This window comes from Patiria miniata, unplaced genomic scaffold (assembly GCF_015706575.1).
Source record: "Patiria miniata isolate m_02_andy unplaced genomic scaffold, ASM1570657v1 HiC_scaffold_20, whole genome shotgun sequence".
Classification (NCBI taxonomy): Eukaryota; Metazoa; Echinodermata; class Asteroidea; order Valvatida; family Asterinidae; genus Patiria; species Patiria miniata.
This window is the reverse complement of record NW_024037059.1, coordinates 24050690-24076045: the sequence shown is the minus strand read 5'-3', so window position 1 is coordinate 24076045 and position 25356 is coordinate 24050690. Positions and strand designations below refer to the sequence as shown.

Here is a 25356-nt window from a genome sequence, read left to right as displayed (position 1 = left end):
TTGGTTTTGGGGTCAAGAGGTCAAAGGTCAAGGTCACCATGTTGAGTTAAAGGTTAATAGTTTCCAGATGATAACTTGACTCTGGCTGAGGGGTTTCAACAGCAACACCGTTATTTTATAATATGCTGTCATTTTCGAGAAAAAGAGGAATTACCATAATTTCCTTACGATGGTTAGGACCAACTATCATGAGTAAAAAGGTTTTTTTTCTTTCTTTAAATAGTGCCCAAATTGTCCAAATTTAGTTAAGTCTGCAATTGGTTACATAGCTGTGAATGGAAATGATTTGCCCAGAGTGAAAAATTGGGTTCACATCACAAGAGGACAAGTCAAAGCGTACAAGTGAATATTGTTCTTGGTCAGGCAACTGGGGTGTGGGGACGTGCCTGTAATACGTCAGTCCCACATATGTTTATATAAGCCTATAATAAATATAGTTTCATTTTTATAATTTATGAAGGTAAAAGAATTTGTACATATAAATACATTAGTATTGGATTTTTTTTTAATTGATACAAAATTTGAGCACATGTACACAATGAATGCATCTTGACTTAACACCAGGTAAAACTAAGCATTGGTGGGTATACAATAATAAAAACTATGCTAATTAACTTGTACATTTAAAATTGACGTATTAAAAGCAGTAATAATGAAGCATTAAAGTGAATAGCTATCTTGCTCATAAAGTTCCATCACTTTTACATGTAAATACTACAAAATCCAGTGTCTGTAGAGTCGGCATCATATTGCTATTGAATTATGCATAAGACAAAATGGATTTTTACATCACACTCGGTAAACCATAAGTAAGGTCGACTACCGGCTACAAAGTACATGTACATGTTAAGTAGAAAACTGAGACAAGCTGGTAAACTTACCATACTACCAAATCAACACATTGCCAACACTGTCTTAACCATTGACAAATACACATTAATTTATGTACTACAGTTAAGTCATATAATTTGAATTTTTTCAAAACAGTTTTCAAATTTAAACACGTTTTGTGTATCATTTGACGCTCGCCATTCCCTGCCTTCTTTCCAACAAGTGGCTTATGTGGCAACATATTTTCAAAACAGAAATGAAAACTTATTCTGCAGCAATACTCGATATTTTTGTGATCAAAGTGCTACTTCAAACATTGTACAACTTACTTTCTGTATACCTTCTGTATACCTTCTTCTTGACCTAAATGATGTACTGAATACAATGGCTTGAATGTATTTTTATTTCTTGATAGTTATATGAATAAGTTAACATAAAAAATATCTGTACTAAGTTCATCAGGATACAGAAAAATTATCAATTAAAAAACCCTAGTGTCGGATGTAGTAAGTGTAAGGAGGTAGCATAATCATAACGATAAGCAAATCGTTATTGTAGGTTTGTTATGCATGACACGTTTCTCATGCATATACAGGGTGGTCCAAAAAAACCCTGCAATCTCATACTTCCAATATCCAGCAACCTAAACCATTAATATGTATGGCTAGGAAATTTTGTTAGAAGGAAAATGATACCAAGAACTCCCGATTTGGTTCAGTAGTTTTGATTCCAGTGCCATTTTTGTGAACCAATGTCAGGGGTTAAGATAATCCTTTTGTTCACTGTGTGCGATAATCCTAATTAGAGCCCATGACTTTGGTTCATAAGAAAAGCACTGGCATCAAAACTACTGGACCGAATCGGGAGTCTTTGGTATCATTTTCCTTCCAACAAAATGTCCTATCCATACATATCAATAGTGCAGGTCTCTGAATAGTGGAAGTATGAGGTTGCGTTTGTTTTGTTTTGGACCGCCCTGCATAGTACTTCACTGAAACATCATTGGTACTCATGAGCCCAAACTCACAAAACTGCCCCATAGCACCTTACTCATTCATAGCAAAACTTACACAACTTCAAACGAAGCAGACATTCACAAAACAAGGAAGGGATTGCATACTATGAAAATGAGGAAGGCGTGGTATTAAAATATGACAGCAGTGTTGTAGTCAAGTCCAGCACAAGTCAAGTCACAAGTGAATGAACAAGAGGATGTACTTATTACAGAAATGTGAATAACTTGCCACTTGACTTGGGCAGAATTGTGGACTCGACCTCAACACCACAAAAAGAAAGCTGTCAATATATGGGAACATTATTCTATACATCCTGTTCTATTTCTAGAACATTTACACCAACAATGATACCATTCTCATGCAAACCCAAAAGGGGCTATACATAGTACCTGTACAATGCAGCCATGCAAATAGCCAAATACATTTCAGTGTTATAGTTCTAGTGTATTCAACCACGGGGTCAACAATCCTATGACACTTCTACTTCGAATATGTCCCACTAACAATGTATGAACTTAGCAAACAATGACAATTACTCAGTGTGATTGTAGTGAGTTCCAGCCAGATTTGAATATGCAATATGATCCCAATAATTCCAACCAATATTGAATGTTGACTAGTCACCTTGCCGTTGACCATTCTCTTATAATCTGACTCTGATGGTTGTTATCAGTATGCAATCAACGTTCTCATACACACTTTTCAACATTTCAGAGGGAGGAAATTACCCATGCTAAATTTTCTATCAAATACGTACAAAATCTTTGACAACTGATCATTGTACACTATCTATCCTACATTCAACTTCAGAAGCACCAATTGCATGTTATGTACAAAAAGAAATATAAAACATTCTAAAATGCCCCAATTACATCATTACATTACATTTGTTAAATGAACTAATGAGGGTTGCAGTAACACCATGTGGAAGAATCTCGTTCTCTTTTGAGACTGCAAATCCTCACTAGTTGACACTACCGCCATGCAAAGTTTCAAATCTTATTTGTTAAATGTCCAATTACTTCTTAAAAGATGAACAAAGGCGAGTCTAAATTTCTCAATCTGCATTTATTGGGCATGATAGAGTGGAAGTGGCTATCTTCATGAAAGCAGATGGAAGACAACTTGATTAGCTGAGTAATGCATGTATATCCCCTTTGGCTCAAACTAAGCACCTATCATAAGTTCCATTATGTGCAGCTACAAGACTCTTGTGAAGTTTTGTTCCATTTATAAAAAAAAAAAAAAAAATTTTTTTTCTGGGTTTAAAATTCCAAACTGAAATGTACCCTCTTACACTGTGAAATGCCCCCCCCCCCCAAAAAAGCAAAACCCCCCAAAATTGTTTTTTTCATCTTTCATCTTTAACAGTGTTGCGACAAAAAGCCCTTTATCTGTACTTTATTTGCATTGGGTACCTTTAAAATAAAATATGCAACAATGGAAAGGAAAAGAAGATTGATCAAACATCACATTGATTCTTTAAATTGTGCAAAGTCCTAAAAGTTTCTTCAAGAACTACATCCTGAGAATGCCCACGTGCCATAAATAGGACCACTTACATGCCAAGACTTTCTTGCAGCCCAAACATAACTACATTGATCTAAGTGGTAGAGAAACTACATCATCTGAATATACAGGAACACTGTGTACTTGTCATGAATATGTATTAAAGCAAGGGTTAAGACAAAATCAAATTACAACCTACACTTTTTTTTTTTTTTAAATTCTTTTTCATGTCTGAACTGGAAGTTGAATTATGTCATCTGAATAAAGGTTGAATATCAGAACTTTGGCTGTATCGCTTTTAAATTCTAACTAAGACATACTGAATACAAAATCAAATGAATACATTTTTTTTGTTACAAAAGGTAAGCTTTAAAGATATACTCAATTAACTACACAAGTTACTTGATAATGAATGCAGCTTTAACAATTCAAGTACTGAAATCAATTAAAATGAGGCATCATATAAATGTTATCAACTAAACCAATTACTGGCGATCATGCAATCACTCAACTTCAAGTGTCATACACACAAACCAATACAACTTCCTAGGTACAGCCAATTAGTCTACAAAATATTACAAACACTTCCAAAATGACATCTTGTTCTTTACTTTAACACTAGATCAATGCTACATACAAGTCACCTACAAGTCCTTAGAAAAGCATGAACATTAACACTGTACCCAGCACCAATTGAATACCTCCAAGCTGGAGATATGTTCAAATTAACCTCTAGTCTACATCCATACACAGAAAGTCAACTTAAAAAAACACCCATTCTTTAAAATGTAAACATTGTACAAAATACTTCTTACTGCAAGACATATTTCAAGAATATTACAAAATAAGCTATAAACTGAAGCTGTTAGCGGTAAACTTTACTTTACAACATAAGTACTTTTCTTTGAATTAATCAAATCAAAATAATTCATCCAATGATTGGATTATATTCTAGTATTGTTGCCTGATTGTTCATTATAAAGACACCCTATAAATAACTGATGTGTCAGTGTGTGTGCCAAGTCAAGTCACCAAACATGATGACCAATTGATTTCACTGTGCTTTTGATACTCAAGGCAATTGTTTTCATGTAAATTTGTTTCTTGGCATTTCAGAAGTATTGGCATTTCAAAGTTTAACCTCTCGGACCAATTTGTAATACTCACTTTTGTTACATTAGTATAATGCAATGTAGATTTTGTAACATAAACCAGTCAGATAAGTTGGCTCATTACCCTGACTCACCAACTTGTCATATTCACAACTATAACGCCCAGCAGCGAGGAGATGAGCCAATGAAATGATAGTAGTAAATTTGCCAACTACGCAACAAGCCAGGCAAATGCCCCATTTATATCAAATTGAAAACCCGCAACCACAAAAATAGCAAGGATTCTACAGGGAAATGCATCAACGTGCTATTTACAATTGTCGTCAGGATAGTATAGACTGTACGAGTTGTATGACGAGCAGTATGAGTTGGTCTTGACTACATTCTGCTTTATGTAAAGTGATCAAATGATCCAAGGTATTCAAAGGCTGCTCGGTAGCAGAACTGGTACTGATCCTGTGTCAAGTAAAAGAAAGTAAACAATCCAAATAATTACATCTCTATCACCACAAACTGCCTTTCTGTACTGAAAAGTTATCAAGTATAATAAAATTATAAGGTGAAATTGTAGAGGAAAAAAAGCAATGCAAAACTAGATTTATGTTTGTGGACAAACACAGGGCTGTTTTTGTGACATGTGACATGTAAAGTTTCAAGTATAAGTTCCATCAAGAAAGGATGTTCAAAATATGTTTATTGACCATGATGTCATATGTCACGTGATGACGTCATCATGACATCAATTTTGTTTTATTTATAAGATATCCCAGTCTAGGTATATTCCAACTTTGAACCCAATCGAACCTGTAGTTCCTGTAATACGGACCTATAAAATATGTATTTTTACGATGACGTCATATGTCGTGTGATGACATCATCATGACGTCACTTTAATTTTCACCTTTAACACATCCCGGTCTAGGCACATACCAACATTCAACCCAATCAGGCCTGTAGTTCTGGAGATAAAGGCCTGTAAAAGATGCAATTGTTCTTATAATGTCACAGGTCACATGATGACGTCATCATAACGTCACTTAAATTTTCATCTGTAACACATCCCAATCTAGGAACATATCAACTTTCAACCCAATCGGACCTGTAGTTCTGGAGATATAGCCAAATCTGTCAGATCTAGCCGAATTCTGCCAGAAAATGGTCACAACAGAAAAATCGCATATAATGTGACGTCACGTGACTCCTGATGACGTCACAATGATGTCAATGTTCGGCACACATCTTCAGATGCTGGTCTAAGTGTGTGCCAAGTATAAAGACAATTGGATTAATTTAAGTGCCCAAAGTGCCGGTGACAAAAATACATGTACAAATGCTATGGGCTTGGGCTGAAAAAGAAAAAAAAAAAGAAAACTAGACATATGTTTGTGGACAAACATAGGGCTGTTTCGGTAGCTTTTTGTGACATGTGACATGTGTTCCATCAACCAAGGATGTGTAGTTCTGTTTATAATAAATGGTGGCATATAATATGTGATTCCATTCGCATAGGGCTTTAAATTATGACGTCACATGTCACGTGATGACATCATGATGACGTCACATAAAGTTTCATCTACTACTATAGCATTATGGTAAAGAACAACTTAGCCAGAGCAAACATCGTTGAAAGCAATTTGCGTCTTTCACCAATTTTAAATTACAAAGCACTTCCGGTTTCAACCAAAAGAAAGAGTCACATGATTAATTGCACATATTTAAAAAATGAAGACCCTCGATAATTCTATCAATACCCGCAAAAATCATGTTCGGTCTCGACCACCTTATTTTTTTTTTTACCTATAACACATCCCGGTCTAGCCACATACCAAGTTTCAACCCAATCAGAATTACAGTTCTGTAGATATAGGACTTCATAATATGCACGTACATTTTCAAAAATCAATTAAAAAAATAGGTGATGACATCATCATGACGTCATAGTCTTGGCATAATTTTTGTATGAGGGTCTTCCTTGGCTGTAACATTGATGATGATTCCAGATCGCCAAATTATAGAAATGGTGGCTTGAAAACGTGTACAAAGTCAATGGGCTAACACGTGTACAAAGTTAACGGGCTAAAAAAAAAACCCACTGCAGAAACATTGCACCTTTAAATTTGTAATTTGCCTTTGAACTGAAACATTTTTATGAAATATTACTTGATATTCTGACCCTTAGGAATATGTTCAATCGAATGACAGTGCGAAAAAATATGATTTCTGCTTCCTTCTCATAGTAATTCTCGGCTGAAGTTCAGAACTACTCAGTAAGATATCAGTGTTGTATAGGAAAAGACTTGTGGAAAATCCCACTGCAGAAAAACTGCACCTTTAAATACGTAACACATGGCTTTTCGGCATTATGATATTTTAGTATACGTCCCTGACTATGCACATGCATGAACATGAACTCTGTCAAAGTTAGCCGAAAATCGGCTAAAACGGTCACTGTGATGTGGACAGGATTTGACCTCGGCAACACGTGCTCTGCAGGCTGACTGACATACGATGTACAAGTACGTACATGTATGTGCGTAACGTACGTGTAGGTACATATATACGTTCTGTGCATATTTTAGAGCAGAGGTATTGTCAGCCTGAAGTTTTAAGCGTGCGCAGGGCATGTCCGAGTTCGCTTATTGCCTCGAAGCTTTGAAATGTTTTAGACCGACCCTTAAATCGACAATTAAAGTAAAAACTAACATAAAAACTGCCATGGTTGATTTTTCAGGAATTTTCAAATGAAAAAGGGTATTTTTATTATAACTTCCGGTCTGATGACGTCATTCGCCTAAAACTTCGCACACGTCTTAAGTGGGTCAAGGTCATCATATACACCAATATTTAGGCGATTCAGACAAACTTCGCCACAGACATCTATTCAAAATACATTTTTGCTAATTTTCAACCTGTCGCTAGAGGGCGCTCGAAGATTGCATGACGTCATTGGTAGATGATTTGAAGAATACTTTTAGCCAAAAGACTTACACCGTTAAAAGCAAGTTCATATCTATTACCATTTTCAAATAATAAGCCACTTCCGGTTTTGGCCTTTTTCGACCGGAAGCAAGGGTCACGTGATTTCACGCACACTGAATAAAATAAAGACCTCAACCTACTCTACCACTTGCCGGTAACAGAATGCTGCGGACGCGTACGGTTGATTTCTTATGCATTTTTAAATATTAAAAGTGTCACAATTTAATTGCCTATAAATACACACCGGATGACGTCATCATGACGTCATCATTACACAATGTTGTTTGAATTAGGGTCTTTGCTTGGACAAAGATTGGTGCAAATGAATTACTGGCAAAGAGTCAAAAATGCCCTTTGAAAATCGACAATTTTTTTTTGATTTCTGTGTACAAAGTCTATGGGAAAAATTAAATATTCCAAATACTATAATAAATTAGTCGATGACGTCACCATGACGTCAATGTTCGGCACACAACTTCAGATGCTGGTCTAAGTGTGTGCCAAGTATAAAGTCAATCGGATTGATTTTAGTGCCCAAAGTGCCGGTGACAAAAAAACGTGTACAAATGCTATGGGCAAAATGACTGAAAAAGAAAAAAAAAAAAAAACTAGACATATGTTTGTGGACAAACATAGGGCTGTTTCGGTAGCTTTTTGTGACATGTGACATGTATCCATCAACGAAGGATGTGTAGTTCTGTTAAAAATAAATGGTGGCATATAATATGTGATTCTATTCTCATAGGGCTTTGAATTATGACGTCACATGTCACGTGATGACGTCATGATGACATCACATAAAGTTTCATCTATTACTATAATAGTATGGTAAAGAACAACTAAGCTAGAGCAAACATCGTTGAAAGCAAGTTCACGTCTTTCACCAATTTTAAATAACAAAGCACTTCCGGTTTCAACCAGAAGAAAGGGTCACGTGATTTATTTGCACATATTTAAAAAATAAAGACCCTCGATAATTCTATCAGTTCCCGCAAGAATCATGTTCAGGTCTGTCACAGTTGATTTTATAGTGATTTTTAAATATCAAATCTATTAATCTTTAACGAGACGTCACGTAGCCCATGATGACGTCATCATGACGTCACTTCAATTTTCATCTATAACACATCCCGGTCTAGGTACATACCAACTTTCAATCCAATCGGACCAGTTGTTCTGTAGATATTGGCCTTCGAAATATGCACGTTTAGTATGACGTCACATGTCACGTGATGATGTCATCGTGACGTCACTTCAATTTTCATCTATAACACATTCCGGTTTAAGTACATACCAAGTTTCAACCCAATCAGACCTGTAGTTCTGTAGATATTGGCCTTGAAAATATGCACATTTGATATTACGTCACATGTCATATGATGACGTCATCATGACGTCACTTAAATTTCCATCTAAAACACATCCCAGTTTAGGTGCATACCAAGTTTCAACCCAATCAGGCCTGTAGTTCTGTAGATATTGGCCTTCAAAATATGCAATTTTGAATATGACGTCACATGCCACGTGACGACGTCACATGTCACGTGATGACGTCATCGTAACGTCACTTAAATTTTCATCTATAAAACATCCCGGTTTAGGTACATACCAAGTTTCAACCCAATCGGACCTGTAGTCATGGAGATATAGGCCTTCAAAATATGCACTCATATTGTGACGTCACATGTCACGTGATGACGTCATCGTGACGTCACTTAAATTTTCATCTATAACACATCCCGGTTTAGGTACATACCAAGTTTCAACCCAATCGGACCTGTAGTCATGGAGATATAGGCCTTCAAAGTATGCACCTATATTGTGACGTCACATGTCACGTGATGACATCATCGTGACGTCTTTTGAATTTTCATCTATAACACTTTCCGGTTTAGGTCCATACCAACTTTCAACCTAATTGGACCGTAGTTCTGGAGATATAGCCCAATCTGTCAGATCTAGCCGAATTCTGCTAGAAAATGGTCACAACAGAAAAATCGCATATAATGTGACGTCACGTGACTCATGATGACGTCACGATGATGTCAATGTTCGGCACACAACTTCAGATGCTGGTCTAAGTGTGTGCCAAGTATAAAGTCAATCGGATTGATTTTAGTGCCCAAAGTGCCGGTGACAAAAAAACGTGTACAAATGCTATGGGCAAAATGGCTGAAAAAAAAAGAAAAAAAAAAGAAAAAAAAAAAAAAATCTTAACGAAAACAAAGGCTGTTTCGGCAAAAGTGCCGAAACAGCCAAATAAAAAAATAAAAATCTTAACGAAAACAAAGGCTGTTAAAAATCTTAACGAAAACAAAGGCTGTTTCGGCTGGTTGCCGAAACAGCCAAAAATAAAAATCTTAACGAAAACAAAGGCTGTTTCGGCTGGTTGCCGAAACAGCCCAAAACCCAAAAGCCCTCAGGGCACTGCGGCTGGAGGGACCTGCTCAACCTTGATACATTGGTTCAGGTTGCACAGATGTGCAATACTGCCCTCATTGCCAATAAAGAAACACTACTATTCAATGGATTCTTGTAGATATTCTAATTTCTGATTCATTTGAATTTCTACGCTGCCAAAGATCTGAAAATTATCCATAACAAAATCTGTTTTACACTAATTTACATCACACATGAATGTACTTTACCCAAGGCAAACACATTCTTGGTGATATAACGCAGTGGGATATAATGCAATTGAAAATGCTGATACTTCAATCTCGCAAGAAAGGTCAGGATAATAATGACCACAACTGCAGCACATCAAATAAACAACCACTTAATCCAACTGACAGCAGAAAAAAGAAGACAAAAAAAAAGACAAACAGACTGCCAGCCTGCCAGCCAACAGATAAACAGACAGCCCACCTAATAGAAACACAGACAAGGTGGATGACATAACATAGGCTAGAATTCTGCCACACAGCTGAAGATATGTTAACTGAATGATCACAGAATTAGGCAAATACTTTGCACAATTTATAAATCAAAATTATGAGCATTTGCTACATACCTCTGTCTGGACCATAGCTGGACGCTGAGTTCGCAAGATCTTCACTGTCTGGTACATGTCCACAACACTCTCAAATCGCATTCTTTCAAGAACAATACTGAGTGTGACAAACACACCAGTGCGTCCAACACCAGCACTGCAAGTAAAAGGATCTCAACGTCATGAATAGAAAACACTCCTAATTATGGAATGGAGAGAGCTTCTTTTCCCAATAATCCAACAAGGGTCATCTTATGATGCAACCTAGTACGCATGCTGAAGAGGCGTAACCATCCCATCATTGATATCTACTTAGAACACAACAAGCCAAAGTTTCATGGAGGTCCATGATATAATGATAACAAAAACAACACTTGTCAGGATATTTTCAATGACTTAAAGTCAAACCAAAGTCAAATTACTTTGCTGAGTAGATCACAAATGATCAATCCACAAATTGATAACATAGCCTTATGCTCCACCCTTCTTGGGTCTAGTCAAGTCTTCCAAGTTTAAAATAAGAAATACCTGCAATGAACTGTGATCGGTCCATCCTGGCCAAACTGTTCCTTGGTTTTGTGAACCTGGCCAATGAAGTCAATGAAACCTTCTCCTGACTTGGGAACCCCTTGATCTGGCCAGTCAGTAAACTGAAACTGACGAATGGTTCGTGACTGTCCATCCTACAAAATGTAACACAAACCAACACATAACTATGAAACACTTCATGTAATTTAAAAACAAAAAAAACACAGACTAGACTTATGTTTGTGGACAAATACAGGGCTGTTTCAGTAACTTTTTTTGTGACATGTGACATGTAAAGTTTCAAGTTTAAGTTCCATCCAGAAAGGATGTGTAGTTCTGTTTATAATAAATGGTGGCATATAAATATGTGATTACATTCTCATAGGGCTTTGAATTATGACGTCACATGTCACGTGATGTCATGATGACGTCACACCAATTTCCATCTCTAATCATCTATTACAACCTGCTGCTAGAGGGCGCTCTAACATTTTATGACGTCACCGTTAGTTTTTGTAAAAAAAAACAACTTAGCCAAAGCATACATCGTTGAAAGCAAGTTCACTTCTTTCACCAATTTTAAATTACAAGGCACTTCCGGTTTCAACTGGAAGGAAGGGTCACGCGATTTTGCACGTAATATCAAAAATGAAGCTGGATTATTCCATCCATTCCCGCAAACGTCAAGTTCAGGTCTCTCACAGTTGATTTTATATTGATTTTCAAAGATTGCATCTATTAATCTTTAACGTGACATCAATCAATCAATCAAATCTTTAATTTTCCCAACGCATACAAGTACATAATAATATTACTTAACATTTGAATTATTGTGTATGGCTGGATGGAGGTCTCCAAAAAGCATAAGCTTGTCGAGTGGAGACCCCCACTGTAATAAAGAACAATTACAATTACAATTACAATTACAATTAATTACAAGTACAAGTACAACGATAGGAGTTAAATGACAAAAACATATTGGTACTGAGCTAGTAATACGAAATAAAACTAGAGTTATTTGGTCTTACAAAATGGGATTATTCTACCACATATTTGTTAATTAATTGGGTTTTGTATTTGCGTTTAAATAATGACACATTTAACACCTTTTTAAGAGACGGATGGAGAGAATTCCACAGCTTGGGGCCTTCATGTTTAACAGTTTTTTGAGTTTAAGTTGTACGAGCCCAGGTCTGGTGAATATCATGATAACGCCTAGTAAAATGACGGTGAACATCCTGATTTTTACAAAACATTGAACAGATAGTGTTAGGCAGGTTATTCTTGGAAAGCATCATGCAACCATTGATGACGTCATCATGACGTCACTTCAATTTTCATCTGTAACACATCCCGGTCTAGGTACATGCCAACTTTCAACCCAATCAGACCTGTAGTTCTGTAGATATGGCCTTCAAAATATGCTTTTTTAATATGACGTCACATGTCACATGATGACGTCATCGTGACGTCACGTCAAGTTTCATCTATAACACATCCCGGTCTTGGTACATACCAACTTTCAACCCAATCGAACATGTAGTTCTGTAGATATAGACCTTCAAAATATGCATTTTAAATATGACGTCACATGTCATGTGATGACGTCATCGTGACATCACTTCAATTTTCATCTGTAACACATCCCGGTCTAGATACATACCAAGTTACAACCCAATCAGACCTGTAGTTCTGTAGATATTGGCCTTCAAAATATGCACTTTTAATATGACGTGACATGTCACATGATGACGTCATCGTGACGTTGCTTACATTTTCATCTATAACACATCCCGGTTTAGGTACATACCATGTTTCAACCCAATCGGACTTGTAGTTATGGAGATATAGGCGTTCAAAATATGCACTTATATTGTGACGTCACGGGTCACGTGATGACGTCATGATGACGTCAATGTTCGGCACACATCTTCAGATGCTGTTCTAAGTGTGTGCCGAGTATAAAGTCAATCGGATTGATCTTAGTGGCCAAAGTGCCTTGGACAAAACAACGTGTACAAATGCAATGGGCAAAATGACTGAAAAATAAAAATAAAAAATATAAAAATAAAACTAGAGCTGTATGTCTGTTTGCAAACAGAACACAGGGCTTTTTCGCATTTTACAAATATTTGTTTCGTTTGTCCTTTTGCAGTCACTTTTCAAAGTGCTTCATGCAGTTAAAGGTTGTTCAAAACGCTTAGAATAATTCCTAAAGTATAATTTTATCAAATGATGTCACTTGCCCTGCAATGACGTCATCCTTAAGACCCTTCTCAATGCACATTTTGTCATTGTGATTTATGTTTAAACCAAGTTAAAGTCAATCCGATGAAAGAAAGTGTGCAATTTGTGGAAGCAGAATAAAATTATAAATATCTAAAAATTATAAAAACCAAACGACGACGTCATCGTGATGTGACTTTAAACTTTGTATACTAGTACCATTATTTACCTACCCACTAAGTTTCATGACAGTCAGACCTTTCCTCATATGTATTTTGAAAAATCGCATTTTTATGACGTCATAATGATGTCAGATATTTTTGTCAAAATGTTGTGCAAATACCTTTTACCTAACAGACCAAATACACCAAGAAATTTAATTTTGCATGTTACGTTCATGAGATATGGCTAAAAGGTCTAAAACTTCAAATATTCATATAAAATCTCCGGATGACGTCATCATGGCGTCACCTATTTTTTTTTTTTTACCTATAACACATCCCAGTCTAGCCACATACCAAGTTTCAACCCAATCAGACTTACAGTTCTGTAGATATAGGACTTCATAATATGCACGTAAATTTCCAAAAATCAATAAAAAAAAATTAGGTGATGATGTCATCATGACGTCATAGTCTTGGCATAATTTTTGTATGAGGGTCTTCCTTGGCTGTAACATTGATGACGATTCCAGATCGCCAAGTTACAGAAATGGTGGCTTGAATACTTGTACAAAGTCAATGGGCTAACAGTAACACGTGTACAAAGTTAACGGGCTAAAAAAAATCCCACTGCCAAAAAATTGCACCGTTAAATTTGTAATTTGCCTTTGAACTGAAACATTTTTATGAAATATTACTTGATATTCTGACACTTAGGAATATGTTCAATCGAATGACATACGATTTCTCTTTCCTTTTCATAGTAATTCTCGGCTGAAGTTCAGAACTACTCAGTAAGATATCAGTGTTGAATAGGAAAAGACTTGTGGAAAATCCCACTGCAGAAAAACTGCACCTTTAAATACGTAACACATGGCTTTTCAGCATTATGATTTTTTTATTATAAGTCCCTGACTATGCGCATGCATGAACATAAAATCTGTCAAAGTTACCCGAAAATCGGCTAAAACGGTCACAGTGATGTGGACAGGATTTGACCTCGGCAACACGTGCTCTGCAGGCTGACTGACATACGATGTATGTGCGTAACGTACAGTCGACGTTCTGTGCATGTTTTAGAGCAGAGGTACCGGGGGTATTGTCAACCTGAAGTTTTAAGCGTGCGCAGGGCATGTCCGAATTCCCCTATTGCCTCGAAGCTTTGAAATGTTTTGGACCTACCCTTAAATCGACAATTAAAGTAAAAACTAACGTAAAAACTGCTATGGTTGATTTTTCAGGAATTTTCAAATGAAAACGGGTCTTTTTGTTATAACTTCCGGTCTGATGACGTCATTCGCCTAAAACTTCGCACACGTCTTAAGTGGGTCAAGGTCATTATATACACCAATAAACCAACAAACTTCGCCACATTACCATTTTCAAATAATAAGCCACTTCCAGTTTTGGCCTTTTTCGACCGGAAGCAAAGGTCACGTGATTTCACGCACACTAAATGAAATAAAGACCTCAACCTACTCTACCACTTGCCGGTAGCAGAATGCTGCGGACGCATACGGTTGATTTCTTATGTATTTTTAAATATTAAAAGTGTCACAATTTAATTGCCTATAAATACACACCGGATGACGTCATCATGACGTCATCATTACACAATATTGTTTGAATTAGGGTCTTTGCTTGGACAAAGATTGGTGCAAATGAATTACTGGCAAAGAGTCAAAAATGCCCTTTGAAAATCGACCATTTTTTCCAAATTTCTGTGTACAAAGTCTATGGGAAAAATTAAATATTCAAAAATCTATAATAAATTAGTCAATGACGTCACCATGACATCAATCTTCAGGACACATCTTTGCAATAGGGACTATGCTTATGCCAACTTTGAATGATGTCTGACAAAGATTGATACCCAAAGTGCTGCAGAGAAAAATTGTGTACAAAGTCTATGGGATTTTTGGTGCCAAAAAGAAAAAAAAAAAAAAATCAGAACAAAAAGAAAGGCTTTTTCGCAAATTTTGCGAAAAAGCCAAAAAATCTGAACAAAAACAAAGGCTGTTTCGGCCGGTTGCCGAAACAGCCAACAAACATATTGCATGTTCCGTATGAAAACAAAAATCAAACCTCAATATCATTAATATTTTCAAAATGTGTGCTATGATGTTAGATTTTGTACTGAAAAATATTCTTTTATGAATCTATTGTTTCATTGAGAATTGGTGCTTGATTTAATAGCGCTGATGATGACAAAATTGAGTAGCAATTACATTATTTGCTGTACTTTTATATTGAAACATGTATTAATTTTATACAAATTGAATCAAGAGGTCATGAATCTGGCGGTGTGACATGAAGCATTGGTCAATTGGTCAGTTTACAAGAATAGTCATGAACTTACCCGAGCATCAGTGACCTTAAATTCCCGTAAGATGTACTGTGGCATATTGTACTCAGACATTGGATCAACAACGAAGTACTGGTATCTAGCAGACCGTTCAGCGGGCCAGTACTGATGACACTTCTCCTGAACGATTAACAAGGATCAACATGTTGACAGAATCAATGCAAGAGAATCTTATGACTTGTCACTCGATATAAGTACCACCTGATGCAAGTGCTACTTTCTGCATGACTCTGCATCAATTTTATCAATTTTATTTTGGTCATGCTTAGTTCGGTGAAAAAGAGATGAAACAAAACAAGTGCGAGTGCACAATAAGCTCTGGCCGTCTTAACCCTAACCGAACTCAACCCATGTCCAACAGCAGATGTTGTTGAAATCTGTTAGAATAGGTACAGTACCCCTGAACTGATGGTCTTTTACACTGGGTTTGGCATATCTCCAGAAAGAAACTAAGTCCAACAGTGTGTGTGTGTATGATTTCCCATGTGGGTGTTGGAATTTGCCTGGATGGGTATGGTTCCTAGTAAATTATGCTTGGGAGTTAGGGTTAAAGCTATAGTCCATCATTCGCAGCAATCCGAAAAGTAACTGGCGTAATTATTGTTGAGAAACATACTTGGTTGAAAGATAGTAAGTGGACTAAACTCCCTGTGAAATTGTTCTTTCTTGCAAGCTGTCATTTTGAAGTAATCAACGAAAGAAGGCCTTTCCAACGGTGCGTCTTAAGACGCACCGTAGGAAAATTTAAATTAGTAGTTTGTTTTGTTATTCGGCGAAAAGCGTGCAAGCATTGGCACGACGCACACGCGCGCGCGGTTCCTATAATTCGTCGGATCAGTGCGCAACATCGCGTAGCTGCAATCGGCTCAGTGAGAACGTGTCTCGGACGCTGAATTCAGGCCCAATTCAAAACATGATTCAGCAACTTTTGATTTGAAATTGAGATCCTAGAATGCTGTTTTTCTCGGAATATACAGCTGAAGCTGAGCTGAAACTTCATCAGGTTAGTTGTTCAGTATCCTTCATTAGATTTTGAACACTTTTGTTGCTTCAAACGAACAAAATGCACAAATTACAAATGATGGACTATATCTTTAAATGAAAGACTTGCATAAAATCTATCAAAATGATCCCTGCCAGAGCTTAAAAATGCAACGCCCAAAAGTGTGACGCGCATTGCACATATGGAACATCATACTTCAGATGTTTACCTAGATTTATAGCAATTTGTGATAAATACCATGTGACTATAACATTACTGCACATATGTTGCCTCCATTACAAACTTTTCATAAACATCTTTCCAAAGCACTGAATTGATTTTGTTTGCCTTTTTTTGAAAATTAAGATCTGGTAGTTATATTTTGGGGGAAACTTATGGGGCTATTTTGGTCAATTTTTGGGGGCAGACATATATGCAAAATAAATGTGCATACATCGATCGAAACAAAATGGCGGTTCCAAAAATCGTCAGCAAGAGTGCATTTTATGAACACGGCATGGCATTTGGTCAATTAGTCTATTCTTTTGGTCAATTTTCGGGGACAGACATGTAGAAGCTCATGCCAGAGTTAAAAATAATGTGAATCAAAAAGTTGCATACATTTCGGACCATTAAGTCTAGTAGCTCAATGCAATTTCAATCAAAACGCAGAAAATAGAGAGGATACAAATGTTTTTTGGGGGATATTTTAATACACACTTGCTGTATGTACATATACTTACCCGTCCCATTTCCCTCAACTTGGTCAGCATGACAATAATGGTTGAATTCTGCTCCCACAGCATACGCCAAAAGTCTTCAGTGGTCTCTGCAAGGGGCCCTTGGGTAGCAACATACGAACTCTTCTGCTTATAGCCCTGAAGAATTACACCATAAACAAACAGAAAAATATCATACTGGCTTGATAAATTATTAGCATGTTAACAGCAATTTTCCTACTTCCTGTGTGGGTATATGTTCAATACACATCATAAAGATACACTAATTTGTTTAGCAGAGTTTTACAAATGTTAACTTGGCAGTACTGATGGTATAAGCATGAAGATACTCTCAACCAAAAAAGAAAGTTCCCCCCACTACTTTTTGGTATAACTCAAAAACTGCTGAGCACTTCTTGGTCAAATACAACTAGTCAGTACAGAAATTCCTTAGGCATCCAGCCATACTCTTTATTTGGCCAGAAAAAAAGATAATGTGTAACACACTCAGCAATTATGACAAATGATGCTGAAAAACGTTGCACTTCTGTATACAGAAAAGTTGTGTGTGAACAGTTTGTTTCTTATGCAATCTTCCAGCAACAAGTTCTTGAAAATAATTTCAAATTTTGTTTGTTATTTTTTCACCCTTTCCTTTACTGCACACCTTTCATTTTCTTCAAGGTTCAGTGAACAAATAAAATGTTCACATTAAATTAATAATGGGTTGGTCTACCCTTTTATCAATTACTTCTCGGCACCGTCTGCGCATACTGTTTGTCAAGTTCCATATACGTTGCTGGTACACATTATTCCAACAGCGTTGAAGGATACGTTGCAGTCCTTGTAGAGTGGTGTTGGGCTTCACTCGTTTATTGGTGTCTAGCTTCATGTAATACCACAGATTTTCAATCGGGTTGCAATCCAGAGACTTTGGCGGCCAATCCATATACTCTATTCCTTCATTCTCAAGGAATTGGTTTGTTACTCGGGTACTTGTGTGAGGTTGCCTTATCGTCCATGGAAACCAAATTGTCACCAACAGTGGTGGCATATGGCAGAACATTGAGCTGTAAGCCGACCAGGCACAATGACAAGATGCATTTTTCTTGGGTACTAATTCCTGCCCACACCATGACGCTTCCACCTTGGTATGGTTCAAGCTCTTGAACGCAGTCCTTATGCTGTCCTTCACCCACTCGCCTCCACACTATCAGACTCTGCCGTCTACCGTCTTGAGGTGCATTCGTCGCTAAAAAGGACATTTGCCCAGCGCTGCCTATTCCACCTGCATTGATGTCTTGCAAACTTTATAATGTATACAGCAACGTACACGGAACCTGGCAAAACAGTATGCGCAGACGGTGCCGAGAAGTAATTGAAAGAGAGGTTGCATGTACCTACCCATTATTAAACATTTAATTTGAACATTAATTTGTTCACTGAACCTTGAACAACACGAACAGTATGCAGTAAAGTAAAGAGTAAAAAATAACAAACAAAATTTGAAATTATTTTTATTTAAGAAATTTGTGTTGAAGGATTGCTTTAGAAACGGAATGTTTTCACAACTTGCCCGTATACAAAAGTGCAACTTTTATTCGGCATCATTTGTCATAAATGACATAAATTTGTACATATTTCTGTTGTTTTGGAGCAAATAAGGAGTATGGCTGGATGCCCAATGAATTTCTGCACTGATTAGTCATTATTTGACCAAGAAGTGCTCAGCAGTTTTTGAGTTATACCAAAAAGTATAAGGGGGAGGGGGACTTTCTTTTTTGGTTGAGTGTATAACGTTTCTTATTGGAAATAGTTAGTTTAATAGGCCCCCTTTACACAGGACTGGGACCTTTGTTCCACCTATGAGCGACCAAAAAATGGCCAGGACACTTAACGGTCGCCTTAACCCAGAAAAACATTGTGCCTCCCTTGAACTACCAAAACTGCAATTTTCGGTCATTTTCATGTCGAGCTACGAGCGACCTGTGCGTCCACTGAGCCACTTGCCTGCCTCCCCTGTGCTTCCCCTGTGCAACCTACGGCAACCAATGCGATTATAGGCAACAAAGGCGACCCCCTAGCAATGTTTGGGCAACCATTGAGCCTCCTCTGTGCCTCCTCTGTGCCATCATCGGCGACCAACGGCAACTAACGGCGATCACTGGTCGACCATTCTGCCATGCTCCTGTCTCCTAGGCGACCCTTGAGACACAAGAGAGGCAGAAGCATCGCCCAGATTGACGGTAAAAGTTGCAACAGAACGGATGTATTACGTTGCGACCATTGGCCGACCATTGTGCATCCATTCTGCAACCACGGCAATGCTTGTGCCTCCCTTCTGCCTCATGTGAGCCACCTTTGAGCAACCAACCTCCTCGGTGACCTTTGTGCGACTGTTTTGAACATGTTCACAAATTTACCGCGACCATGGCATCCATGGCGATGTCTGAACATCCTGTATACCACCTTTGAACGACCTAGGCAACCATTCAGCCTCTTTTGAGCCTCCAACGGTGACCTGGCCAATTTTATGGTCGCACAAAGGAGGCCCAAATGTCGCAGCCCTGTGTAAAGGGGGTCTTATCCACAGCCATGGATGGGATGATAACTTGTGATTGCGGGAGATAATACACTAATTTTATTAGTTTTCTTACATTAGACTCTTCTATTTGAATGTATTAAGAACCTTAGTATGTTTAAATTAAGAGAATAAAAGGGCTTCCCATTGGGAACACTGCTGGCGCTGAGACACTGCTGGTTACTTCAAACCAAAAGTCCTAGTTGTTGTTGTATCAAGTGTGTATGTTAGCAAGGAGAAAACTCAGACCTTATTAAAATTAATAACAGATAACACAACTTTCTTGTTTTTATTCTTTCCAGAGGCAAAAAGAAAAATACCCAAAAGTCAAAATATTGGTAAATCAAATAAAAACATGTCAACTAAATGTGTATTTGCCTCTGTTCTTCATGGAAATCCCGCAATATTTTTTAATTCATGTCTTTTATTCATTAATCATAAATCAACAACAACCAAAAGACATGGAGGAAACCTAGAACATCATGAACATGAAAGATGAATCAAAAGAAACAGTCTAAATGTCAATGAAGCAAGGAACTAAAAATTAATGTAGAAGTAAGAGACAAATTGACAAATTAAATAATTAACAACTATATCCAATAGACCTGAAGGTTAGCCTCCATTCCAGAAGTTTCAGCTAAACATGTAAGCAAATGCAGATTTGAGTATTACTTACATCGATATGGCTTGCATTGATGTAGTCAGAACCCTCAACGCCACGTATTGGCTGCAAACAGACACGAGTTGATTCATCTATAATGTACAACACAAAGGCAATGCAATTATAAAATGGCAATTTAAGGTAAGGTATAAGACAAAGTACAGACATTTGTTCCTTATTCATTCAAGCTGATTTGTGTCGGTAAACTGAGGTATTGAGCACCAGAAAACTGATACCTGTTGAAACTTAAATCACCACTATACCGCTTTAAAGAACGCAAAGCAGCACTTAATGTAAAACACTACAGTAAGCTGAGTTGTTGTATGTAAATTCATAGAGCTAGGACCCAAGGAGTTCGAACTCCAAGACTTCAAAAGTAAAATGATGGTCGCCGCACTCCAAGCAACAATAGAAAGCACCTGGCAGCCAGCTTGCTCAGTTGCTCACCACGCTAATCTCTACACAATAGAGATCCGCGCTCACTAATCTAGAAAAAAGAGTTTGCCTTGCTTTGTAGACAATACCATGGTAAGTATGCATGCGCAGTTGTCATACATCGCCAAGAATGAATGATTTGGAAGTGTTTGTTCGCAGATGGATAATACTGTATATCAATGTAGTCAACACTGATCACTGAAACAATCATTTCATGACAAACAAATGATCTATACCTTAAGTCTGAAAACTTGTGAAATTTCCCCAAAAATAACATTTCATAAATGATATATTGCCCATTAAAATGTCTGAAAAGACATAACTTACCTGAAAAAAAATCCAATTTATCTTTAAATTACAGGGACAGGTAGCACTTTCAAGGACCAACAACTGCACATCGATAACTTGAATTCATAACTCACATCTAACAACTGCGCAGTTGTTAAAACCTATCTTGTCAAAAAATATATTTTTCAAAAAAGAGCAGTGACATGACATGACTTATTATGCAGCATATAGGGAGGTTGTTGGTTACCAACTAAAAAGGTGGCGACGATCATGGTGTTCAAAGGCCGCTTGCATGCACGCTTTGAATGGCAAGGCTTGAGGTCACAGTGCTTTAGCTATTGACATTCCCGAGGGATTGGAATGTTAATGGTCAAAATGTAAACCGCCCAAGAGTTCTGACTCATTGGGTCCTTGCTCTATGGTAAAGTTTAATCACTACAGTAAATGGTGAAATAACGTGACTACATGCACATGTACAAATACAGTAGAACATTGCTGTAAGCCACCCCCTCCCAAAAAAAAATCGGTGTCTGGTCAGCACGCGTGTTTATTTTGATTGTGCTCGTCAATGTTTTAGGGTTTTTTTTCAAAATTTTCTTCGCTAGCTACAACAACGCCCTCTATTGCCACACCGCCTCAAATGTTCGTGGGCAGCTCGTACCCAGTGATAGATCCGGAACAAGGTTGACGTTGAACGAATGATAGTTGACCATGGGTACAAGGCTGCTGCCAGCTGATCAACAACAATGGCGGCTAGTCGCGTATCGACACGATGACATGCGATGTGAGCAATTGGGATTGTGAACTAAAGCGCGTCTAAATACAAAAAATATGCCACTTATTTCGTGTCCGTTGTTTGTGGAGTGAAAACTCTTAGACCGTTCGGTATTGTGTCATGTGACGGCTGTACTGTACAATCCAAGCATGAAAAAAAAATGCATCGCTGCATCAATTCTGGAACTTTGGTCTGACCAGAGACCGAATTATGTGTAACAATGATCGGTTGTTATACTTCTGCGATGGCATTTGTTTATGTGTACATGTACTTTCCCTTCTAATCAACAAGAAATAATGTGAGCTTGTCTCTAATCAGAAACATAAAAAGCTTGCATTCATTTTCACTGACTGACTTACATTGGTGACAACCAGTTAAAAAAAAAAATACCCCCTTTTTTTTTTTTTAACAAATAATAGCGTATAAGTGTCAAGGGGAGCCAAAAAGAAAATATACATGTACAAAGAAAACAATCAAGGTTGTGCATTAAGTTTCTGAAATCTTCACTGTTAGATCATTTAAAACAATTGTTGCTGATCATTTTTTGTTTTGTTTAATATTTGTTATGGCCTTTCCATTATAGCAGGCCTGCTGTTTTAGACTGATTCTCAATCCTTCTGTTATCAATGCAGCCATTATCAATATAGTGACTGGATCAATGTTGGTTTGCTAGTGCTTGATCAACTTTCATTCATCCATAAGTAAATACTGTTTGTTTTCATAATATTGTTTTTGTAAATGTAAAGAGTTTGTAAAATAAAGCCTATGGCTAAATTTTGGGTTTTTTTTATGACTATTGTCAAATCTGAGTGAACAATAAATGTGTTTGTATACAACGCACACATATATGCCTGTACAATGCATAATAGGCTTTTATTAGGAACTGCCAGTGACCACTGCATAGCAGCATAGTGTCAGATACCGCGTGCACAGTTACAGGCAGATGCTAGGCCTGTGGGCTGGCAGGTGATGTCAGCATACATGTTGTGCCTTTCAAGTTAAGTCGACTGAGTCAATCCTACATTTACTAGCTCCTGAAACACCCAACGTGATGGTTTCAGAGTGGTTTGGTGAGATGACAGGAAAATACATACATGGAAGAATGTTGACCAATCGGTTCTTAAACTTGTTGGCTGGTAGATTTGCACTCACAAACTTCGATGGCAGAGCCTTCTGATTGGCCAGACGCTGTCATGTTCAATGAAAGACAACATAAAAAAAAACATCAACACTCAAAAGCTTGATATATCCTTTATTACAGCTTGTAAAAATGTAAGGGCAAAAATTAAGTTACATGTATATAATACCTTGCCGAGTCAAATTTAGGAATCTGGTACAAAGTGTGTGCGTGTGTGTTCCTGTATTGTATTACGCTCGAGGACAGACAACAAAAGGAGCACAAAGGGGCCATTCATCCGACGGTGCCTATTGTCCTCGAACGCAGGTTTGTGCACTAAGTCTATGGGAAAGGTTTAGATCAGGGAACAAAGGAAAACACAAAGCCAATCCTCGGAAGCATAGCAAAAAACGACTGTGTGTGTGTGTGTGGGGGGGGGGGGGGGGAGGGGGGGTGTTCAATTGTTTTACGCTAGGGGGCACTATTTGTGGACAAAGTTTACATAATAACACCTTTAAAATTGTAATATTGGCCAAGTATCCTTTTATAAATATTTCTTTCCTTTCTTGCTTTTGTCTTTATGTGAATGAGGTTGTTTTCATTTTTTTAATTAAACCAAATGCCCATTATTTCATGGGGATGTCGTAACTTCCTTGCTGGTCAGGTACGAATAATTGCTTTTTTTCGTCCAATTTTAGTCTGATTAGTCTGGGTGGCATGGGTGGCTTGTGCGTAAAGCGCTCGGCTCTCACCAAGGTGACCCCGGTTCAAATCCCGGCCGTGGGTCACGTGTGAGTAGAGTTGTGCATTGGTTCTCTCCTGTGATACGAGGGTTTTTCTCCGGGCCCTCTGGTTTTCCTCCCTCCGGAAAAATCAAACACTTTTGATCTCAGGCTGTGCTCCGTGGTCATATATGGGTCGATGTGGCCGGCAGCCATAGGCGCCTTTAGTTGCCAGCGGCCCGATCACATTGTAGCTGCGTCCTTCGCAATTCAGCATCCCAGCTGCTAGTAAGGATGATTAGCCTCCCAAATTGCTATTATTATTATAATTATACCTGTAATGGTACCATTAAGGAGACACGTTATGGTAATTTCTTTGCATGATGGGAGACATCGGTCATTAGAGAGACATTTTCATGTCTCCCTAATGTCACAGCCCCCCCTTTAGAGGCAACATTTTACTGTAGCAATTAGATTATATTTGTTGCTCGTTGTCTGATTAGTAAGATCGAGTACGATCTGAGTCCGCGATTTAATTTTCGAATCGATAAAACTGTTTAATTTTCAATTTTAAACTTGGCGGCAAACAATTTTCTAGAAAGTCTCATTCAGTTGAGTTTAACCCAACTCTATAGACTTTGCACATGTTTTATTCAGCCTGGCATTTTTGACCTACAAGTATCACAAACCTGTATTCTCATGAAACTGAACCTATGTAAAGACCCCACAGTGCACTTGTGTCCCAAAGAGTGACGTCATCTGAAATGTGCATATTTTAAATACCTATATCTAGAGAACTCAAAGTTTGATTGGATTGAAACTTGGTAAGTATTGGTAAAAATTGAGGTGACGTCATGATGACGTCATTGTGTGATTTTTTTATGAATTTTTGAACTTTAAAGCCGTATCTCAAGAACTGAACAAGTTCAAAACTCTTTTTGTAATTAGTCTGCCAGGTCATACATATTTGCACAAAAATGTGCCAAATGTTTGACATCATCATGACGTCATAAGAAATCAAATTATAAATTTTAAAGATAAATTCCCCTTTTTTTGGCAGATAAATGTTACAATTTTGAGAAATTTGTCTGGCGCATGACGTCGTCAATACAGATAGTTTCTGAAATATATATACAGATATTTTTTACATGCTGAAAAAACCTGTGTTCTGTTCATTGAACAGACATAGCTCTAGTTAACTACATGTATGTTTTCGTAACCTTCATTCAAGCTGACATTACAGCCAATAATTATTTTAAATGTCTGTTTTGCAGGATTACTGTAATTTCCAACCAATTCCTCACAAAAAATGGCTTATTTAGCATGGCAACAAGGAATTTCCAACTATTACTCTGAC

At 37.5% G+C, this 25356-nt stretch overlaps 1 protein-coding gene across 2 annotated transcripts in view; it reads right to left on the bottom strand.

Annotated features, from left to right (window-relative positions):
- Nucleotides 1-483: 483 nt before the first annotated feature.
- Nucleotides 484-25356, bottom strand: part of LOC119728262 (receptor-type tyrosine-protein phosphatase S-like) — an 80305-nt gene continuing 55432 nt past the window's right edge. For both annotated transcript variants that reach the window (XM_038200424.1, XM_038200425.1), the window contains 7 exons: nt 23255-23348; nt 20678-20754; nt 17445-17579; nt 15714-15839; nt 10968-11122; nt 10461-10596; nt 484-4924 (listed from right to left, as the gene is read on the bottom strand). In XM_038200424.1, the coding sequence (XP_038056352.1) occupies nt 4859-4924; nt 10461-10596; nt 10968-11122; nt 15714-15839; nt 17445-17579; nt 20678-20754; nt 23255-23348 (789 nt within the window). In that variant the 3' untranslated portion in view covers nt 484-4858. The remainder of the gene's footprint in view (nt 4925-10460; nt 10597-10967; nt 11123-15713; nt 15840-17444; nt 17580-20677; nt 20755-23254; nt 23349-25356) is intronic.